The sequence below is a fragment of the Neovison vison genome, chromosome 8 (assembly GCF_020171115.1).
Source record: "Neovison vison isolate M4711 chromosome 8, ASM_NN_V1, whole genome shotgun sequence".
NCBI lineage: Eukaryota > Metazoa > Chordata > Mammalia > Carnivora > Mustelidae > Neogale > Neogale vison.
The window spans coordinates 59,369,036-59,392,537 of record NC_058098.1 but is presented as its reverse complement, the minus strand read 5'-3'; the positions used below and the strand labels follow the sequence as shown (position 1 = coordinate 59,392,537).

The 23,502-nt window shown below is 37.8% G+C and overlaps 1 protein-coding gene across 48 annotated transcripts in view; it reads right to left on the bottom strand.

The window, feature by feature from the left end:
* Positions 1-1,742: 1,742 nt before the first annotated feature.
* The window catches only part of MAP4K4 (mitogen-activated protein kinase kinase kinase kinase 4), a 189,601-nt gene continuing 167,841 nt past the window's right edge, over positions 1,743-23,502 (bottom strand). For 32 of the 48 annotated variants that reach the window (XM_044263690.1, XM_044263701.1, XM_044263691.1 and 29 more), the window contains 7 exons: positions 18,437-18,580; positions 12,087-12,221; positions 9,607-9,707; positions 7,430-7,579; positions 6,709-6,868; positions 5,818-5,957; positions 1,743-3,404 (listed from right to left, as the gene is read on the bottom strand). In XM_044263690.1, the coding sequence (XP_044119625.1) occupies positions 3,321-3,404; positions 5,818-5,957; positions 6,709-6,868; positions 7,430-7,579; positions 9,607-9,707; positions 12,087-12,221; positions 18,437-18,580 (914 nt within the window). In that variant the 3' untranslated portion in view covers positions 1,743-3,320. Of the gene's footprint in view, positions 3,405-5,817; positions 5,958-6,708; positions 6,869-7,405; positions 7,580-9,606; positions 9,708-12,086; positions 12,222-18,436; positions 18,581-23,502 lie in introns of all 48 variants that reach the window. The other 16 variants (XM_044263700.1, XM_044263687.1, XM_044263686.1 and 13 more) reach the window with 1 other exon arrangement.

Genomic DNA, 23,502 nt, shown 5'->3' with positions numbered 1-23,502 from the left:
GTTTAGCAAATTTATAATTGGCAAAGTTAGGGATTATGAATCACTGTAACTGGACTATAAGACAAAAACCTAAATAAAATAAAAAATCACTTTTAAAAATAAACCATAAATATATGATGCACATTAGTGTAACAAAACCATTTTTGTAAACATTGTCAACATAACACGTGCATGAGGAAAAAAACACTGCACTCAATACAGTTACTCTGATTTAAATACAGAAAGGTATTACTTATTGAAGCTATGACTACGCCTACAGACATACCTGTATTTTGTTTTGAAGAGCAGTGCTAAATATAAATAGTAATAGTATCGTAATACTGTTTTCTCTTGTAGTTTTTGCCATTTTGGCACTTTTGTGAAGTCACTACCCTGTTAAAGGAAAAAAACAAACCAACCACCCCTTCTCTAGAAGAATAACATTTCACCTGCTCATAATCTTTTATGGAGAAACCTAACTGGGCACCTCCATGAAGCTGCAGCAACATAATCTGGTTTATGAGGTGCTGAGGCCAGGAAAGCAAGGAAGGCACACACACGAGGTACCTGCCTGCCCCACCACAAATGGCTGTCTGACCTCAAGTGACTTAAGCCCAGAGATGGATGTAATCACATTCCATGCAAATACCACAAGAGTGCCACCGGGTGGCTGCCTGCTGCTGCATGAGCAGGACAGGCCCTAATCTGGCTTGAGCTCAGACCCCATCACCTTGGAAAGGAAATCCAGTTTTTGTCAAGTTCTAACTACTCAGTAATTCCAATGAAAAACCATTTGTATTACCTGCGCACCCCCCTTTACTTACAGATACTGAGCTTCAGGTCTGTGTATATGTGATAGGTGAGACCCGGATGCCTCAAGTCTTTTCTCTTCCTTATTGGTATCAGAAGTTTAGTTTTGTCCCCACCCCCACACCCGCTCAACTTTACCTCTCTGTGAAGTCATGCGAGAGGCTATAATCAACCCGCCATCCAGTTCTTTCTCCTATTGGCATGCACACATGTTCACACTGTGGCACATTTCACTCTTACTCAAAAAGCCAAAACACTCAGGAAATCACCAGCAATAATTTGATTTTGACTGAAGTCCTATGGTGATGGCATCTGGCCCATCTCAAAAAAGTCCCTTCCATAGGTGAGATTAACTCTTCAATCTTCTCTATGTTAACTACAGATTAGTAGAAAAGAACTAGTCCTTCCTGCTTTGGACATTAGCATCACTCCAAAGTCTTAGAGATGGAAAAAACCTTTTCCAATGCTTTTGTCCTTTTCAGAAGACGGCAAAGCTTTTTCAGCTTATCTTGTCTTTGTGGGTAGTAGGTACATCTGTGTTGTTTTTGTACCTGTGAGTATATCTGTTTCTTGCTAGGTTTTTGTAATTCCAGGACAGCCTTTGGCAAAGATGCTGAACCAAGAGGAAGAGAATGATAGGGGTCAAAGTGGACACCAAATAGGATAAGAATGCTGGACAAAGCCTTGACAGGTAAAAATGACTGTTATCTTTTTGGGAGGAAAATCCTCCTTTTTCATGCTGTAAAAGAAACTTACCCACAAAGGAGGATTAAGCCTAGGAAACACCAAGTTCTGTTTGGTAAACAAAGTTTAAAGCCACCATCACACAATATTCCCACTCAAACTCCACAAGAGGAGAGTAAGCTGGCAGAGCCAGGACACAGAGCATTGCTCCTTTACCAAGAGATTAACAGTCTCAGAGGAATTGAGTGACCATGAAGCCATATAACAAATTATTACCCAAGACATTTATTACAAATGTCATGAACATATTCATAAAGTAAAACTGGTTTAAAAAACAGAGAGAGAACAAGAGAGCAAGTGAGAGGAGAAAAGCCAGGGCTTTGATATTACACCTAAAACACAAGAAGATGCCATCTTATGAATAAGCAGTATTAACTACATTCTTAAAATAGTTTTAGTGCATTGCATTTTTAGAAAAGGGAAACACCACCCCTCCCCCACCCCAAGAAAAGATTCCTGCAACACTGAACAGTTTGTGTGACTATTCTAGTATGACCACCCATCTGCTACCAAACCCCGAACAGAGAGCATTGAGGCCTCTTTTATGTTGTAGGCCACAGCTGCCCATCAACCACTAATGGTGCATCTGGTGAAAACGAAGCATTCTGCCCTCTGAACTTAGAAAACAGACTGTATCTGTGAGCATGATGAAGCCATATGGCTATTTCCCATCTTCAGGGACAATTTCTCTTGTGTCTATTGAGACCTGTGACAAATTAACTGTCAAACTTCAATCTGATAGTTTTGGTATTAAGATTAAATTAAACATTAATGTTTTCCTCCAAGAAACAGAACCTAAACCACCTCTTAATGCATTACAAACAATGAGGTAGGCAAAAAAAATAAACATGTGGTTGAAAAATTTCTTTTCCTCTGCAAGTGCAGACTGTGGTAAAACTGTTGTTGCACTTCTAGGTTTAAACAAAAATTAAACCTTTAACTGAGGCAGTGCTAATACTGTCACACAACAAAGTTCTGGCCATTATACAAATGCACACATTTTCTTTTTCCTTTTTTTTTTTTTTTTTTTAAGAACCATCTGCACATGATTTAGGCAAAACCTGGTACACAGAAAAATGACAGTTTTTGGCCAAGCCAAAAAAAAAAAAAAAAAAAAAAAGATCCAAATAAACAAAATGGGACCCCCTTAACCCACCCCACCCTGCCTCCCAAGCCCCACCCACAAAAGTTATCCTAGTAACGTGTCTTTCACATTTTATAAATATTAACTTCTTAAACCTGCACCTTCTTCTTTGACCACATATTGTCACATTACAAAAAAGAAATGTCAATTAAATACACTGTTAATGTTACTATATTAAATCTGCTCTCTGCTTTAGCAAACTGCTCATTAGACCACCATATTACACTTCCATGTGCCCATTTCCAACAAAACCAATGGCATGTTCATGGTCTCCACCTTTGACACCCATAAGAGTCACTCAGAAACAAGGAATTCTGGAGCTGAAGGAAAGGCGTTTGCTTTCTGGTCTGATGCTCGATCCCAAACACTTATAGCACCTGATGGTAGAATGTGAACAGCACCAGCTGCATTGCAGCCTTGATTTATTTTTGAGTAGGGAAAAGAAGAGAAGGGGGATAAACTGGTAAGAGGTGCAGAAAGGAAACAAAAACGAAAGAAAACAAAACAAAAACCCCACACGGGGTGTCTGCAAACACAGCTGTCCTGGACCAAACCGGTGCAGCTCTGAGCTCCAGTTGCAAGGAATTCCAAGTTCTCAGGATCTTGAAGACTCTGGGGGCCAGCAAGCCTCATCACACTGCATCTACCAGCTCAGAAGAGAAGTCCTGCCTAACGTCATGAAATAAACCTGACTGCTGCCCCCAGACCGAACAGAGGCAAAGAAGACCTGCAAAAGCAAGAGAAAAAGAGAGTGAGAGATTTACCATGAAAACACAACCCAGCAATGCTTCCGATGGTTCCCAGGCAGATAACCTAGAGCCACTGACACCTCAGCACATCTAAATGCAGGAAGCTTAAAAGCCCAAAGGCCCTTTCCAAAAGAAAATCTGAGATGCTATCAATTTATCATATATAAGTAGTCATCATCTCTGGAGGCAATTTTGAGTACAACTAAGAAGGCTCACACTCCCATATTGTGAGAGTTCAAAAGAAAAAAAAATTGTTTTTTTTTTCTGAAATTGAGCAATTTCTCTTTATCTCCACTGCTAATAACATCTAAGAGATAAATGTGTCTGGAAAACACAATGAGCAATGGAGAGGACTCCTCAGCAACTTGCTTTTTCTCTTTTAAAAAACTAACCTAGAATGCATTAAGTTATTTCACAGGACTCTATAGTCAAATTATGACAATTTACTTTTGGGCCTTTTATTTATTTTTGTTTTTTAAGACTTTATTTATTTACTTGAGAGAGAAAGAGAGAGCACGAGAGGGGAGAGGGTCAGAGGGAGAAGCAGAGTCCCTGCTGAGCTGGGAGCCTGATGCAGGGCTTGATCCCGGGACTCTAGGATCATGACCTGAGCAGAAGGCAGTCACTTAACCAACTAAGCCATCCAGGCGCCCGTTTTTGGGTCTTTTATTAATGAACTTTAAGGGATTAACATTATAAATAATAAAAATATCTAAATGCCCGAAGTTCAAAGAATATTATAGATATGGCTATATTACATATGCTCAGAAAAATATAAACCAAAAAAGCTGGAAAAATCCTGGAATGAGTCAGAGATTGTATAGGGTTACAAGGTAAACAATTTGGGAGATGCTATAAGAAAAAAATGTGAACTGCATTGTAAATGAGCTATAGGATTGCAGGAAAGTGGGCTGGGGTGATGCAGCTTATTTAGTGAGCACATACTTAGGCAGGAGGACCAGCTGCCAACAACAGAGCTGTTGTCAAGCTGAGTTTTTAAAATTTAATCTGAGCAGTCAATCAGTGGGCCAGTGGCTAGGCCATATAATATATTTTAATGGGAAGTAAGAGGTGGAAACTTCTTAAGAGGCAAATTCCTAAGGTTGCAATAAGTTGCCTCAGGTGGTCAGAGGATTTCCATCCAGGTGGACAGATGAGAAAGTTGGGCGTAAAGGCAAGGCCCACCAGGATGTCCTTCTCAAAGCAGGTGGGATGGGACAATACCCTAAGCCATCCAGCTGCTTCACTCCAAGGCAGACTTAGGGAGGGTCTTCCAGGGACAAAGTAGCCCCTGGAAAGACAAGGATGTGGCCAGTTTTGAAAAACAAAGGTTTTATGTGGGGCTTTAAAGTCTTGGGATCTCAGTTGTAGGAGGTGCTCATGCTTCTGCATAAAGATTTACTGTCAAATGTTTACAGCAGCAATGTCCACAACAGCCAAACTATGAAAAGAATCTAAATGTCCATCAACAGATGAATGGATAAAGAAGATGTGGTACACACACACACACACACACACAGGAATACTATGCAGCTATCAAAAGGAATAAAATCTTACCATTTGCAAAGACATGAATGGAACTAGAGGGTATTATACTAAGCAAAATAAGTCAATCAAAGAAAGGCAATTATCATATGATCTCTCTGATATGAGGAATTTGAGAGGCAGGGCAGGGGGCTGTTGGGTGTAGGGAGGGAAAAAATGAAACAAGATGGGATCAGGAGGGAGACAAACCATAAGACACTCTTAATCTCAGGAAACAAACTGAGGGTTGCAGGGAGTTGGGGAGGGGAGGGATATGGTGGCTGCGTTATGGACACTGGGGAGGGTATGTGCTACGGTGAGTGCTGTGAAATGCCTAAGCCTGATGCTTCATAGACCTGTACCCCTGGGGGCAAATAATACATTATATGTTAATAATAATAAAAAAAGATTTGCTCAGGTATTTCTGACTTGTGACAAGTGGTATCTTTCTGATGCATATCAGGGGAGAGGAAACTTTTACCTAACCCAAATTTCCAAGGGGGTTCCTTCCAGTCACAGAAGAATCCCATTCATTTAAATTAGCAGCTTTAACCTTCCCTGTCCCTAAACCCAAACACAGCTCACACAGATCACCTAATGGGGTTAAAAACAACCACCAAAAACAAACCAACACATAATGACTCCCATGGAGGTAAGTATCTCTTGTCCCCTTTATAAGCAAACACAAAATAAAATATATCTCATCCCCCATAAACAGGTCTAAAAAGTCACTACTAAAATGTTGCTTGATGAATTTATTTCAAAATCTATCAAAAACCCCAGGAAAAGGCTTCAACAAACTCCATGGAAAATAAAGAATTATTAAAGCTAGTAGCAGCTAAAAAGAAGTTGTAAGGAAACCATTACCTTGTCGTTGCGTTCACATAGGAATTTTAGTCTTTGAGCCCTTTTGTGCATAAACACACCATCCAAGTGACCAGTTTCCACAGATCGGATCTCTATGGCCTTTTCTCCCCAGCCCATCGTTTGATTGGATCGAATATATGCTTTTTTGGGGGGGGAAGGACAAACATATTTTAATTGTTAAAGATAAGGAAACAGCCATGAAAAGATGCAGCTCACATAATACATACACACACCTAAATGTCTACCATTTAATGACTTTTTTGTTTTTAAGGAATTCTGCCTTTGTAACCTTTTAAAATTTATCCTACAAAGTGGTAATTTGAATTCCTGAGATGGTTCATGCTTATCATGAGCAGGGATTCACTGGGCACAGAGTTCTGTGCTCATATTTTTATGAAACCAGTCATAAGGAAGGCAGGAAAGAAGTGAGGAAGAGAGACAGTGACTAACTGCAATGGAACCAGAAGAGGCAGGGCATATAAACTGAAAATTTCAGATACCATCCTTTCTGCCCCTTTTTTTCTTAAATGCACACTGGAAGATCAAGAGACTGTGTTTCAAGCTGTGGCTCTGCCAATTGAAAGAACAAGTCCCTTACCCTTTTTCTGTCTCACCTTACTTTCCACAAATCAGTCAATAACATCTGTTCTATTCCCTGGATGTCTTAAGGATTAAATGACAAGAGTTTTTAAAAGTGCTCAATAATTACTTGGATTTTGTTTTAAAATAGATGATAACCAGTTCCACGGTCTACAATTTTACTCTCCATCTATTGCTAACCATTCTGCCAAATGAAACTCTAAACAATAGGTAAAACTTGTGATAAATATATACAGTTTTAGAGAAGGCTTCCACTCTCACGAATGCTACCTTTTCCTGAGTGATACCTACCTACAGATGTTGGCATCTCCCCCCACTGCAAGACCACATCCTTGGTGATTCTTCCATAGGTATTCACATAAACCCCTTCATCTTCATAGCACACCAGAAGCTCCATGCCATCTGTGTTGGGGAGAATGATGATCGCATGGGGTTTGATGCTACACTGGATCTACAGAAGAGGAACAAAGTATAGAGAAGCAGGTTTGTGGTTATTTCTGTCCCCCAAAAAATGCTCAAAAGACTGTCCTGGTGAATGCACTGGTTTATATTCTTGGTGAATATATATAGCAATTGAATAAATTTTGGAAAACCCATGTAGCATATATACCAAAGACTACCTTTTACAGGTCATATACTCTCTGAGTTCACATTTCTGAAGCCCCTGAAATATATCTGGACTGTGGACTCCATTAAGAAATTTTGTTCCCTAAACCATTCCCAACCCAGGGATGTTCTGGCCTGCCAGCAACTGCCCCAAATCCATCCCATGTTAGTCAAAGCCAGGGCTAACAGATTTTCAGGAGGGCCTCCCAGAGCCAGGAGAATGGATTTCCACTTGTCTCAGAGCATGCAGCTAGCTATTGAAAATGGCATATTGTTTAAATACTCACCCCCATACCAAGGGGAAGCAAGGAATCCCTGCTTTTGTTAGTTCATTAAGCAGAGTAAAGAAAAAGTCAAAACAAAATGAAGCCAGTCAACCAACCATAGAGTGTGGGTTCTTTCTTACATGTGTTGGTAGATAAATGTCATAGACGGATCCTGAATCCACATCTACAGCATGGAATCCAGCACAGGATCCATAGATCACTTTCAACCTCTGGCCTTCCTCCACAGTGAGATCCACCAGCAATGGCTTATGTACCAATTCTCCAAATGACTAGAAAGTAGTGACCAAAAGAGAAGTAGTAAGACAGAGTAGAACTTATTTCTGATGGATCAAATTAGAGAAGCCAAACCCTAGGTACTCAGTTATTCAATTACTGAGCCACTCTGGCAAAAATCATAAACAAAAATATTCTGGAAAATAAGTCTTTTTAAATTTATTATTTTTTTTGGTCTGTCAATCAGCATCTGGAAGACAATTCTTCTACAAGTGATGCTGCAAATTCTCCCTAGTTGGCCCAAGAATTCCACTCTGTTGTTTGCCTTGCTGACAAATACATATAAAGGGAAATAATCAGGACCTTCTGTAGTATACTATTCAACTATTCAAATGCAGGCAATGGAGAAAGAGGAAGAGCTGTAGGAGTCAAATATTTAGAATTTTTATTAAGGTCATCATAGTCACCATACAGACTTCTACTTTCATTTCTTGACTAGAGTGATACAGTAATTGAAACCCTGTACCGGAAGAGCCTGCATGACCTATAACGGACTGGGTGACCCCAGTTCGTCATTAGAATCAATACCTACAGCTTACAAGACAGACTTAAGCAATATACTTAGAAAAGCAACTCAGAGAGTACACTTGGTACATAAAGGATATTAAGACCAGATCGCAGAAGAGAACTACAATTTTCCTACCAATTACTTTTAGTCAGTAATATATGGATTTATTTTTAAAGCAAATATGGTAACTCCATTTATCCTGCTTTATTGGGGAATCAAGCAATAAACAATCTAAATATGTCAATTTTCCAAATACTTGAAGTGTACCCTTCCTTAATAAAATGTACCAAAAACTATAAAAAAAAATAAGTGAACAGAATCATTTTGGATGAAAAATTCTTAACTTCTTGATATGCACTAAAATAGCCTCACGATGCTTAAGGTTTTCTGCCTAATATTAGAAATGAGGTTATTAAGTTATTTATAATATTTAATATATATTACTATACAAGTTATTTGTAATATCTAATGTCATAGTAGTATCATTTTAACAAATTTTAACTAAGAATTTCATAAGTTTGTATCTAATGTAAACTCCAGAATTATAAAAAAATACTAAAAATATCCACAGAGAAAACTGCTAAGATTTTTCTCTTAAACAAAAATGAGTATTCACATTTTAAAACTTACTTTTTCTATTTAAAGAATTTTTTAAAATTTTTTATTTATTTGACAGAGAGAGAGATCACAAGTAGGCAGAGAGGCAGGCAGAGGGAGAGGGGGAAGCAGGCTCCCCGCTGAGCAGAAAGCCCGATGTGGGGCTCAATCCTAGGACCCTGAAATCATGACCTGAGCTGAAGGCACAGGCTTAAACCTAATGAGCCACTCTGGCACCCCTAAAACTTACTTTTCCTATTTAATGCATAGTACATATTCCTTATGTTATGAAGAATTTCTCTAATTTTTAGTACTCTACTGAAGAGATATACCTTCAGGCTGCCTACTGTTGGGTACTTTTTTGTTATCAAAAACATATCTAGGGGCGCGTGGGTGGCTCAGTGGGTTAAAGCCTCTGCCTTCCGCTTAGGTCATAATCCCAGGGTCCCAAGTTGGGCTCTCTGCTCAACGGGGGGGTCTGCTTCCTCCTCTCTCTCTGCCTGCCTCTCCACCTACTTGTGATCTCTGTCAAATAAACAAAATCTTTAAAGAAAAAAAACATATCTAAATCTTTACACACATGCATTACCTCAGGTAGCAAGTCAAAGTCTACTTTTTATATAGAGAAGATGTTATTTTGTCCTTTCCTCTGTGACAATATTGACATTTCAATCAAAGTGCCTACCACATATTTAGCTTTCTCCTTCTCATATTCTGAGGACTCAGAAAGCTGACAGTGAAGCTTATTACATTGGAAATGGCCTCTCTTATGATATAGTTATACACTATGTCATTACATAATTTTTTTTTAATGATCAGTTTTAACTGTTTCGAGTTTTTAAACTTGAGTTTTATGCCCTGGTTCTTGGTTACACATTCACGGCTGATGCTACTTGTAAGTACACATGATGCTATTACCTTAAACGCCATAAATTTGTGATATGGCTTGGGTGCCCATGCATAGACCTCCACAGAACTCTTCAAAGCAATTACCAGAAATTTGATTCTTTCATATTTTACTGAAAACAACAAAAATAAAACAAGAGAAGCACAAGTCAGAATCAACACGGAAATCCAAATCCTGTTGTCTTCTGCAAACTTTACAAATATGCCTTTTATTGAGTCATTAAGGCCAACAGGAGAAAAATACTGAGATGAAATCTCAGAGTTTCCTCTTCCAATACTTTATGTATGATTCAGGCTGTTCCTGAATGTATGGGATGTATGGGACTCAACTCCAATACTCTGATTACTATCAGTGAGTACTTTCATCAATGTTCCTAATCTTCTTAGATTGCACGTATTTAACAATCAAGAACAATGTCAGCCATACCACTCTGAAGTCTTAAGGACTCAGTATTACTTCAAAAGGGTAAGAGTGTGGTTTATCAGTGAAGTATCACTTTGAACCACTTCCTGATTGACAGAGGTAGTGACTACTTGAATTCTGCCTAAAAAGTTCTGTAAAAAAGGAGCAGTAGTAAAAGAAATTAGTTGAAAATGCCTTCTTCACAAAGTTGTTGTGGTTCTCCTGCAGCCCAGTAACTCTGCTTGAAAACAGACACTCTCTGGGTATTGTATATCAGTGATGGACCACTGATTTCTACTCCAGAAACCAATAGTGCACTATACATCAACCAACAACTTTTAAATAAAAAAAAATAAGTAAAAAGTAAGTGTGGTCACAGCACTGTAAACAAAGAAAACCCAGATGCTCTCAGGGCCTGTGATTACACATGTAGCTCTGTTTATTTATAAGCTACCCAAAGTCACACTACTACAGATTCCTTTGTACAGGAGTGATGACTTGTTAACTCGTAACACTCCTTGTTAAATTCCATATATTGTCACTATTCAAATAAATCACTGACATTAATATCAAGATTACAAAAGGTTGTCCAAACCAGTGCTGTTCAATAAAATTTTCCGCAATGATCAAAAGGTTTTATATGTGTGTACTGTTAATATGATAGCCACTTGGAATGTACCAGTGCCACTAAGGAACTACATTTTAAAGTTTATTTTACCTTAACTAATTTAATTTAAATAGCCCCTCTTCTTGATGGTAAACTATACTGTACAGCACAGGTCTTGATAAGTGGAATATAATTTCCTGAAAGTACAAAGATAATGAATGAATAGTATTACACACTCTTTTCTCAGAAAATGTTCTGATTCATTTTGTAAGAATGACAGGCCTGAGGACTGCTGTTTTGTTTCAATGAAAAGCCCAGCACTGTCTAAAACATTTGCCTCTAGCTCCCCTTGCAGGATAATCTATTCATGTACATTTCACCTGTTTTGATCTGTTTCATTAAATTTAGACTTAGATGATTCTCATTACGCCTCAAAAATTCTTTCATATAAACACAACACAAAAAATCCTAATCCCAAGATTTAATCAAGGAGATAGTACTACTTTTCTAGTAACACAGAATCATTCCAATATTGGGGTGGCTCCTATAATCATTATTAATCAATGATATGAGAGTTGTAGACAGAGTACACAAATAAGAAGAAAATGTCAAGGACTGTAAAATTCTTGGAAACAGAGGAACTGACTATAGCATATACTTTATAAACAGAAAAAAATAAAACACATCAGCAGAAATCAGTATATAATAGACCCTTAGGTTAGTCAGTCATAGGTTTATAGAGACCATGTCTTGTTTTTCTCAAATTCCGATTTCAAATTCTATTATAATGTATCATCTCTCCCATAAAAGTTTAATTTGGCTAAGCTCCATTATTTCCCCTTTATTTCCAACATTAGTACCAGAAATTTTTATTTTTTTTCACACATAAAAAATTTGTTTTAGTTTTATTCCTGTGAACTCTTATTTTATAAGAATCACAGCATGCAAGTCAACAAGAAAAAAAAAAAAAACAAAACAAAACAGACAGTTGCTATGAAACACTGGCTGGCCAGCCTGACTCATTTAGTAGTTAAGAGCACAGTAGCTCTGCACAGTGCACTTCATTCAAAACGACAAGCCATAGCTTTTTGTTCAAACTCTCAAACTTTCTATCAGTGACTGCCAAGGACTCAAAGTCCTCTAAATGGGAGAATAGGCCTAGAGCACAAAGTAAGAATCCAAATTGGCTGGCTTTCCTTTGGCAAGGTTTCCTGAGAGAGGTTCTTGTGGCCACAGCTTGTGGAGAAGAATGTGGACTGTCAAAGAGGAAGGGTGAAAAGCCTCACTTACAAGATGAACTGTGAGGAAAGAGTGAGCAGCAGAAATGAACGGTGTTATGCTAAAAGGTACCCTATAAGTTGAGATGACACTTCAGGTTTAGAAGATGCCTTAGAAAACATAATTGCAGAAATGAGCTAGGGGATCAGAAACAACACTAACTAAACTCTGCAAAACAAAACCCCCGACTCTCCAGGAACTTACCAACTTTATAGTGTACACATCCTTCCAAATCTCCCACAGTTGTCCAACCCTGTTTCTTTTCAACTTCTGGATCATTGTGAAGTATTTTGTTTCTTAACCAGGACAAATAGTAGACACGTAACTTATCCTTTTTGCCTAGTAAAACAAATATAAATATTTTACATGCATATTCAAAGTAGATATCATCATTAATAACAATAGTAGGCAAAGAAATGTCAATGAACAATAAATATCCTTCTAAGGAAACCACCTCTATGTGTTTTACTAGAACCTCAATTTAAGCTATTCAGATGGACTAACCTATAGAATTATTATCAAGCATAGGCCTGAGTTAGAAAGAAAGATTTTATTTATTTATTTGAAAGAGACAGAGACACACTGAGAGGACAACATGGAGGGCAGAGAGGGAGAGAGAACCCTAAGCATGCTCCACGCCTGCTGCGGAGCCTAATGCAGGGCTCGAGCTCACGACCCTGAGATCATGACTTTAGCTGAAATCAACAGTCAGCTGCTTAAACAACTAAGCCACCCTGGCACCCCAAAAGAAAAGAATTTAAAAGAATACAGAACTCACACTTATATAAACAGTCAGTATCTATAAACCATAAAGTTAACACATGCACAGCAATATAACCAATAGAACTTAAAAGGTGTTTTCACATGCATAATGTCCTTTGAGTCTCAAAACTCTTTGGAGTAGCTATTATGTCCCACTAGACAGCATAGAAATATTAAATAAATCACCCTAGGCAGGGACTCAGATCCAGCAAAAAGCAAACCATAACCTGGAGATGTGTGCAACTTACGTAACTGACAGAGGACTCACAACCTATAAATCATTTAGAAGAGAGAAAACCCAATAGAAAAAGTGGGCAATTGACCACAACAGATAAGAGGTTATCTCATAGTACATGAAAAAGGTACTTGCTCTCAATAGTCAATTAGTGAATGCATATTAAAACCACAATGATATATAATTTCACACATCTATCAGGGTGTCTAGAATTAAAAAGAACAGCGGAACTAAAAAACCAACAACAAAAGTACTGAAAGTAGGGAGGGTGTGGAGTAACTAGAAATTCAGAAACTAGTGTTGTAAACTGTTAGAACCATTCTGAAAAGTCTGACATTACCTAGTAAAGTAGGATATATGCATACCCTACATATGATAAAGTAATTTCTCCAAAAAAATGTGTGTATGAGCCCCCAAATGAGAATGTTCATAGCAGCATTGCTCCTAAGAGCTGTGAACAGTAAACACAAACATGTATCAAGAGTAGAATGAATAAATTGTGGTACAGTCATACACAGAAATGAAATGGAACAAAATAGCTCTATAAGCAACAACAAAATGATGCTGAATAGAAGAAACTAAACATATTAACAAGCTTAAGAAGAAAAATCATATGATCATATCAATAGATGTAGAAAAAACAGCTGACAAAACCCAACATCCACTTCATGATCAAAAACTCACAGCAAATAGAAAGAGAGGGGTAACTGCTTCAATTTGCTAAAGAATAAGTACAAAAAAAATTTTTGATGAATACCATATTTAAAGGTGAAAGACTAGATACTTTCCTCTTTAGGAATGAAGGAAGGGTGCCTCCACTTACCACTCCTAAACATCAGATGTCTTTGCTAATGCAACAGGACAAAGGAAATAAAAGGTATACAAAACAGGAAGGAAGAAATACAGGCTTATGGAAGTAGAAAATACCAAAGAACTGGTTTAAAAAAAAATCCTGTAACTAATAAAATGATTATAGTACAGTTGCAAGTTACAAGGTTCATATATTAAGTCAAGTGCTTTCCTATATACTTGCAATAAGCAATTGGAAACTTGAAATTGAAAACACAGCACCATCTATGCAGAAGCACTAAAAACAGGGGTGGCCTGAGTGACTCAGTCGCCTGAGTGGTTTATTCTTGATTTTGGCTCAGGTCATGATTTCAGGGTTGTCAGGCTGTGTCAACCTGTGTCAGGCTCAACGCTGGACAGAGAGTTTGCTTGAAATTCCCTCCGTCTTCCCCTACTCCTCCCCACTCTCTCTCTAAAAAAATAAATAAATCCTTAAAAAAAAAAAGCACTAAAGACAAAAAAGAATATGCTTAATTATAAGTCTAATAAAATAGCCCTACATAAGATCTCTATGAGTAAAACTAACAAAATTCTGAGGAAAGAAATTAAAAGGGATCTAAACAGCTGGCGATATATTCAGTAGTCATGGATAAAACACAACACTGTTACAGTATCAGTTCTACTCATCTAAGGAATCAGTGTAATCCCAATCAAAATCCTATCAAGTTATTTAATACATATTGGTAAACTGACTTCAAAGTTTATATGGAAAGGCTAGAGCCAGAGCAGTCAATACAATATTGAAAAAGAGCAACTTTGGAAGACTGATACTATGTGACTTCAAGATTTACTATAAAGTTACAATAATCAAGACAATAGGTATTAGCAAAAAGAAAAAACAGATCAATGGAACAAAACAGAGGGCCCAGAGATAGACCCACACAAATATAATGGGCTAATCTTTGACAAAGGAACAAGTCAATTCAGTGGAAAAAGGTTGGTCTTTTCAACAATCATTGCTAGACCAATTGAACATCCACATACAAAAATAATGAATTTGTAGACTTTGAACCTTTCACAAAGATCAACTCAAAATGGATCATAGACCTAAATATGAAATGCAAAACCATAAATCTTCTAGAGGATAATATAGAAGAATATCTAGGGACAGTCTCCTTGGATTTGGCAATGACTTTTTAGATACAACACCAAAAGCATGATCCATGAAAGAAAAAAACTGGTAAGTTAGACCTCATTAAAATTAAAAACTTCTGTTCTGCAGAAGACACTGTTAAGAGAATAGACAGACAAGCCACAAACTGGGGGAAAAAATATTTGCAAAACTAAAGGACTTGCATCCAAAATATAAAAAGAACTCTTAAAACTCAACAGTAAGAAAAACAAATAACCCAATTTAAAAATAGGCAAATGAACTTAACAGATATCTCACTAAAGATGACCAACAGATACTCAACATCACGTCATCAGGGGATTAAAAATTAAAACAATAATGACTCACTAATACACTAATCCAAAGCACCATTAACATCAAACACTGATGTGGTTGTGGACCAAAAGGGACTCTTCTTCTGTGGCCTGTAGGAACTCAAAATGATACAGCTGCTTCAGAAGACAGGCTGGCTATTTCTTACAAAGCTAAATGTTATCTTATCTTACGTTCCAGCAATCATGCTCCTAGGTATTTAACTAAACACATGAGTTGAAACCTCACGTCTACGCAAAAAGCTGTCCACAAATATTTATAGCAGCTTTATTCCAAATTGCTAAAATGTGGAAGCAACCAAGAGGTCTTTAAGTAAGTGACTGGATAAACAAAGTGGCACATCCACACAACAGATTATTCAGCAATAAAAAGAAATATACCATCAAAGTCATGAAAAGACACGGAAGAACTTTAAATATAAATATTGCTAAAGAAAGAGGCCAGTCTGAAAAGGCTATATACTATATGATTCCAAATATGACATTCTGGAGGTTATATAGTTAGGTTTAAAAAAAAAAAAAAATCAGTTGTTGCCAGGGACTTTGGGGGAGAGATGAATAGGTAGAGCATGGGGGATTTTTAGGGCAGTGAAATTAGTCTGTAATGGTAGATAATTAGGTGTTTGTCTGAATCTACTAAACTGTACAACACAGTGAATGAACCTCAGTATAAACTACAGACTTTGGTTAATAATACTGTCAATGCTGGTTCATCGACTAACAATAAATGTACTACACTAATGCAGATAATAGGGAAAACTGGAAGTGGGGGGTAATATGGGAATTTTCTGTATTTCCCGTTCAGCTTTTCTGTAAACCTAAAGATGCTCTTATAAAAAAAAAACACAGCCAGACACAAAAAAATGCTTACTGTTTTACCATTTTATATCAATTCACTTCAAAAAAGGTAAAACCAATCTATGGTATAATCTTAAAGGACAGTGCTTCCCTGTGGAGATCAGGGTGGGCAAGGACTGGGAGGAAGCAGAGTGGGTATTGCAGGGGAGATTCTGGGCTACCTGGGATTGCTGCATTTCTTCACCAGGGCAGGTGAATGGATTTTAACCATCCTAGGATGGTTATGACAATTCATTGAGCTGTATATACTTATAATTATACTTTATTACATCTTATACTTTAATATTTTTAAGTTTTGAAGACTTTTTGAATATGGAAAAATATTCAATAAAATGTTAAATGAAACAAAAACCATGTAGCTTTATATATATAGCGTTTCATTCCCATATTGTGATAAATATTTATAGAAATGAGAAGGAGGAGGGGCACCTGAATGGCTCAGCCAGTTAAGTATCTCTTTGGGCTCAGGTGATGATCCCAGGGTCCACTCAACAGGGAGCCTGCTTTCCCCTCTTCCTCTGCCCTTCCTCCTGCTTGCACTCGTGCTCTCTTTCTTTCTCTCATGCTGTCCCTCTTTCTCTCTAATATGTAAATAAAATCTTTAAAAAAATGAGGAAGAAATATTTTAAAAAAGTCAACAAGAGTTGTCTTTGAGATGGGGTAGTATTTTGTTTTATTCTTCCTAAGTTTTTTCTATTTTTGAAGCTTCCTACAATTAACATGTATTACTTTCCTGATTGTAGAAACCATTACAAAAGAGAAAAGAATACAGAAAAGTAGACCAAAAAATTATTACTGGTGTCAGCTGATCCATGATCCCCATAAATCTTCTTGTTCACTGGATCACAAAATGAATTTTAAATCATTTTTAGAAGATTTATTTTTCCTCTAATTTTAAACCCACTCCCCCCATCAGCACTCAAGATATAAATGGTTGTTTCCTCACTGAAGTGTGAGATGGATGGAGAAATAACTGCATTTTAACAAAGGCCCTTCACTTAGAACCAAAAGCCCATTTGAAAACTAAAATAACTGAGAAATGTTACATATAAACAAACAGAAGAAGCTGAGTTAGCAAGTATTAAATTACAGTTGCTGCTGGTTATTATAAGACCTATTTAAAGTGTTTCAATTTTACATACTCTTGACTCCAGCAATAATACAAATTATTATTTATGCAACATGGATATATATACACAATGGTTAAATAAGCTACAAGATGTATGTGAAAATGTTAACATGAGAGGGAAAAAAAAGGGATAAACTAAAAGGCTTCTAACAAAAGTAAATAAATTTTAGAGTATATATGCAAAGAAATACTCTATAGCAAGGTAAAAAAGGTATCCTGGGGAAATGATTAATGACATGGAAAGAGCAAGTCACATGATCTGGACAAACCTGAATGAGAAAGATACACCCTCACTTCAGGACAGTGGGTACCATGGCAGCTAGATGGGGCAGGGGATGCTAAACGCAGGTACAAGAGTAAGTATTTAACACCTGTTAGAAGTAACGCATCAGTATGTGGGTGTCATTATTATGTAGTTATTCTCTCATTATTATTATTTTCTATAAGTTTGAAATGTTGCATAACCATTTTTATCCAGATTTCCCCCCCTTAAGTCTGTATTGAGTGTGTATATGCTTAAAAATGAGAAGTTGAAACTGAAAAGTCAATAGATAGAGTATCTCTGGATGACTTTACATTTCATTTCTCCTACTTGCTTTTCTGTACTAGTTTCTTATTTTCTAGAATGAACATGTATTACATAAATGAAAAAAAAATACTATTTCTTTTAGAAAGAAAAAGAAAAGTGTTAACTGAAATAAGAAAACACAGTATGGTACTTTTTACCATCGTGGCAGAGCACAATGCCTTCTGCACGAAGAAAGTTCCTGTGGGTGAAAGTGGGTACAGACCTACATGCTGGAGAAGCCGCATTGAGGCGCACAAGCACCAGGGCCAAGAGCTCCCAGGGGAGGGTCTACTAGACAGTGCACATCCCTGTGCTTCTCCACACTGCTCTTTAGAGGAGCAACAGATCCACTGCGTACTTGTCAGTCACATCTGAATACATTTTTCTATCACCTTATTGTAAAACCATGCTATATGGTTATACCTCATTTAGTCATTACTGCAAAAAATAAGCTAGGAGCATCTGGGTGGCTCAGTTGGTTAAGCATCTGCCTTTGGCTCAGGTCAGGACCCCAGGGTGCTGGGATCAAACTCTGCATCCGGCTCCCTGCTCAATGGGGAGTAGGCTTCTGCTTCTCCTTCTCCCTCTGCCCCCACCCCTGCTTATGCCCTCTCTAGCTCACACTTTCTATCAAATAAATAAATAACAGCTTTAAAAAAAAAAAAAAAACCGCTAATGGAAGTTTAGTGCTTTACTAAATGAACACTCACCAGATATTGTCACCAAGACATTCAAGCCTTCAAGGACATCCATCTGTTGAAATCGTCTTCGGTTAATCAGAGGATATACCTTTCCTTGGCCACTTCTGTCCAGCAGCATCAGGCCACTCTCTGTACCCACTAACAAATTCACTCCTGTTTCAAGGACACAGAAAGATCTGAATTTTATACTGTGCTTAGCGAACAGTCTGGTTGTATAGAAAACACCACCTATCTGGGAAAGAGTAGTTTCCTTAATCACACACACAAAAAAATGCTTGGAATAGTCAGCAGTTAAAGTGACCAAATGACAACAAATCACCACAGAAGAGTGGCAGTCTAAAAAAGGATGTGAGAGAAAACACACACACCACATCCCCTCAACCTCCTGCATAACTCACCAGTTTCCCCTGAATATTTTGAGCTCACCATCTCCTTGGTGTTACAGATTATACATCTCATTAGCCACATGAGACGGTTGAACAAATCTTTGTCGGATACAATGACCTCTTCGTGCTGCCTCTATCTGTCTGTCTTTATTTTCACTGGCAAACTTCTGGCACGAGCTATAAACAGCCACCTCAAATCCTTACCAGTTTATGACTGATCCATCACTCACCTTAAGGTTTTCTTAAAGACCATTCTCGGTCATCATCAGAGAAGAAACGGCACTCAGTCCTCTGCCCCCAAACTTCTTGGGACTATTAAAATACATGACCGCCCCATGGGAAGCACTTATGGCTTCTCTCTGAGCTTCCAGGGTCTTCCCACTCTCCAGCTGCTCTGAGTCTCCTTCCTGGTTTGCACACACCTTCTCTGCTTCTTAAACACAGGTATCTCTTTCACTGTCTGTCTGCTGGAGGAGCACCTCAGAACCATCAACTCCTAATTCCATACCCAGCTGCTTTTCTACTTGCTGTAAATTTCTACTGAGACCAACTTCTCAACGTTTGCCCTTTCTCTAACAGCATCATCACCTGCTCCACACAACCAACCAAACTGACCACCAGAACCACAGACCTCCTTCCTTTCCCTTTCCTCTGCTCCCACCTACTTGAGGCACTGGCCATCTTGTAACCGATGGACAGAGACTTTAACACAGTCCCTCTACTTTCTCATAGCAGCAATCAAAATATCCTAGTCTTCTTATACTCATTAGGTCCTACCATATTTTCCAAACTATACACTCTCTATAGGAGGGTATAAAAGTCTCAATTTGGCACTCAGGTCTCTCTGTACCTTGAACCAACTTACTTTTCTCTCTTTATCACTCCCTTATTTCTCTAAATACCTTGTTTCCTTGGTCTATAACCTTTACTGTCTAAACCAAATTTGTAACATATAAGACAGATCACCTTATACTTCCACACAATCAGGCACATACATGTTTGCACTGATTCCCTAAACTGGCTAATAAACTCACTGAGACAGGAATAAAGTATCTGTGCTTTTATGAACCACTCAATCAATAGTTTCAGGTAGATGGAAAGATAGGAAAGAGTAGCATGTATTTCCTAAATCACAAGATCCAAGTTTTATTACACAAACACAGACACACACACAGACGCACAGACACACACACACACACACACACACCCTACTTCCAGAACACTTCCAATGAGCAACTGTGAAGGTAACAAAGAAACACCCTCCCAGCCCCCCGCTCAGCTAGCTCAGTGATGGTTCTGTATTAAGCAAGTGAAACCCTAACACCTGGAGGACAGTATCTACCCAAGCCAATTTTTCTGAAGAAACTGGAAGCAACTTTTGGGATCTTGGGGAAGGGAAGCTTTGGAACCTGGAATTTACATATGCAGTTACTATCACCAGCATTCAAACTCGAATAAAAACTACCAACGAACAGAGTGCCAGGCTCACTAGGGCAACACTTAACAATATGCCAAAGCACTGTAAGCTCTAAGCTAACAAAACACTATCCCTGGAGTACTCAAAAAACCTAAAATGTGTAATGAGGTCCTCATAAATTCTAGACACCTACAGTTTCCAGTAATAATGTGACCTGAAAAAGCCCTGTTAAAAAAAATCTATTAGGCATATGATGCAGGTTTCCATCCTGCCCTTGCGGAATCAGTCTAAGTTTTATGAGAATATTCCTGTCTGTGCTCCCCACAAACACCTCCACCAAATCACAGCTGCTTTCCAGCTAGGATGACAGTAGTGAGAACTTGTTAGTGCCTGGCATACTATGAAATGGCTTCTGAAAATTTGAGGGAAGCTTCTCGAATTTTCAGGAAAAGAGAAAAATTTTGAGTATTCACTACCCATCTAGAGTGATCCTTAAAAGTAAACAAAACCCTCAAAATATGATCATTTGGACAGATAAGGAGAAAGACTTATGAACACATATAGCTCCCTCTATCACCTATAATTAAGATTTTTAGAACGTGCCATTCAGACCAGCCTTGTTTAACAGAACATTGAACCTTGATGTCTGACATGTTAGCCAATGGCCACATGTGGCTCCTGAGCACTTGAAACATGGCTAGTGCAACTAAAGAACTCAGTTTTCTACTTTAATCCATTTATGTGTAAATAGTCACAGGAGACTAGTGATTATCCTAACAGCCAGTGCAGCTATGGCTGATACTGATATTTTATTTAGCAGGTAACACTGTGGCTTTGAACTGGGGCTCATAGTCTTACACTTCAAGGCTTACAAGTCATCATGTTTTCCACAAAAAAGTTCTTTTTTAATAGAACTATCACACACATCAGATAATGACTGAATGCTAAGAAAAAAACTACAGCCCAATTTAAAAACTCACTTATCATCACTGTAGGAGAAATTAATGTTTATGTAATGCTCCACTCATTTTCCTATCATTTTACTTTTGAGGTTGGCCATTTTGTGACTAACCTCCCTATCAGATTAGAGCTATAACAGGACATTATTCTTAGTGTTTTCTCTCCATATACCAATGTGAGATAATTCTAACTAGCTTCACAGTTATTTGAAGCAGAAAAACAGTAACTGACAGAGGTGCTGACACATAAGAGTCCATTCTAAAGGTTCCATTTTGTGCAGTATTTCAGTATTTTCTCAATCTTCAGTATCAAGTAGTTGAAAAAGTCTGTGTCAAGATATCTGGCAATAACTACCAAAAGTATGAGTCTTTGAAATCTACTATTTGTGGTTTCCAAAAATAAACAGCATCCAAACATCAATCAAGATTTTACAGTAATGAATTAACAAGGGAATAAAAGGCAAAGCTGAAAAAGTCTATTCATAAACACACAAAAATGCATATATTTTGGCACTTACACTCCTTGTAATTCTTCATTATATACTTCCAAGAACTGTGTAATTTTATAAAGTACTAAGTGTTAGCAGTCAAAGGAATATTAACAGTCACTGGAATAATCACCTTGGAAATTACGGGCCTATGAAAAAAATTAAGTTGCATACTGCAATAACCTTTTATAAATATGCTTTTTAAACCTTTCAACTGTTAGATATAATTAAACTTTAAATGCTAATAGCTCAAAGATAAGCCGTACTAAGCACTGCAATTCTATTCATAGGAATCTGGTGTAGGTTGATGGGGAAAATGGCTCTATAAGAGCTCTATAACATGTGATTTAAAGTATCCTTTAAATTTTATGATGATATTTCAGGCAAAGCCCTGTAGTAAACTGCAGATAGTTTACTATTAAGAGTGGGAACTGGGGTGCCTGGCTGACTCAGTTGGTGGAGCATGTGACTCTCGATCTCGGGGTTGTAGGCTTGAGCTGGATGTTGAGTGCGGAGATTTTATTTAAAAAAAAAAAAAAGAGAGTGGGAAAAATGATGTTAGAAATATGTGTTAAAATAATTCTGACTACAAATGGGAAAACGGTCTTATTACAAAAATGTAAAAAATATATAGCAACTAACAAAAGTCAGTTATATAACATGATTAAAAAAGAATGCTTGAAGCTAGCATGTTCTCCAGAAGGCACACACAAAAAATCCATCTAACCTATCTAACACTGATCAGCAGACTTCAAATGTGTCACCATTTCAAAGTGTCCTCTGAATTTTCTCCCCTTGTTGGTCTATCACTCTTACAGTTCAAGTTTTAACTTTTCTAGGTCTAAGTCTCTGAGAGGCTTATTTTTAAACTTAACTTAAAAGGCTTATTTTTCTTACTTTTTAGCTTAGCTTAGCAGTTTAAGGAAACCCACCATCAATGTGCCCCAAGCCAAGGAACAATTCAAATATACCATTTACAGAAAGAGATTTCAACTTTATGTCATCTGCCCATCTTTCCTTTCCACATACTGTTAAAATGGAAGCTCCATTACATTTTCAAAAACACAAGCTCGAGATACTCTCTTCTCTGAGGTATTAGAGAAGTTAATTAGGAAAAAGAAGGATTTTAGTTAAAAAAAATTAATTAATGGCACAAAACGGGGTCCAGCACTCTGTAGGACAGTAGAGAAATATAAAACAGTGTAAGACTGCTACCAGGTGCATACATTCTAGATAAAAATTACTCCAGCAATTTCAAAAGAATTAACATAATTTCTACATGAAATATAATGTACTGAATTTTGATGATATATATTCTCCCATGGAGGGCCTTCAGAAAGAACAAACATGGTGGAATTCAACCCTGGGATGTGATCACAACTTGCATTCCCAGAGCAATACTTCATAGTACTGGGCGGTGACAACACGGTGACAGCTGCCTTTCGTGATCCCAGTAATCCCCTCCAAGTGGCTATTGTTACCTCTGCCTATGAGGTTAATATGGGGGACTTAAGATACTCCATGATGATGAGGACAGAAATTCAGAACCCAAAGAGTGAAAAAAGAAGTAGGTGTGTCTGCAAAGGGAAGAAGCCTCTCCTGGACCCCTCGGGAGGAGGCTGCGCAGGAGCTGGGGAAGGGAGAGGAGAGACGTCAATGGACAAATAAAAGTCTAAAAGGTGGACAAGGAGGAACTTTTAAGAAGTAACAGACCCCCCTCTTCAACAGCAGGACTGAGGAACATCTCAAGGTTCAGGAGGTGAGCGCTGAGGCGCTCACGTCAGCCTCAAGTCTTGAGAGAGGTTAGGGGTTGAAGGTGAGGGGT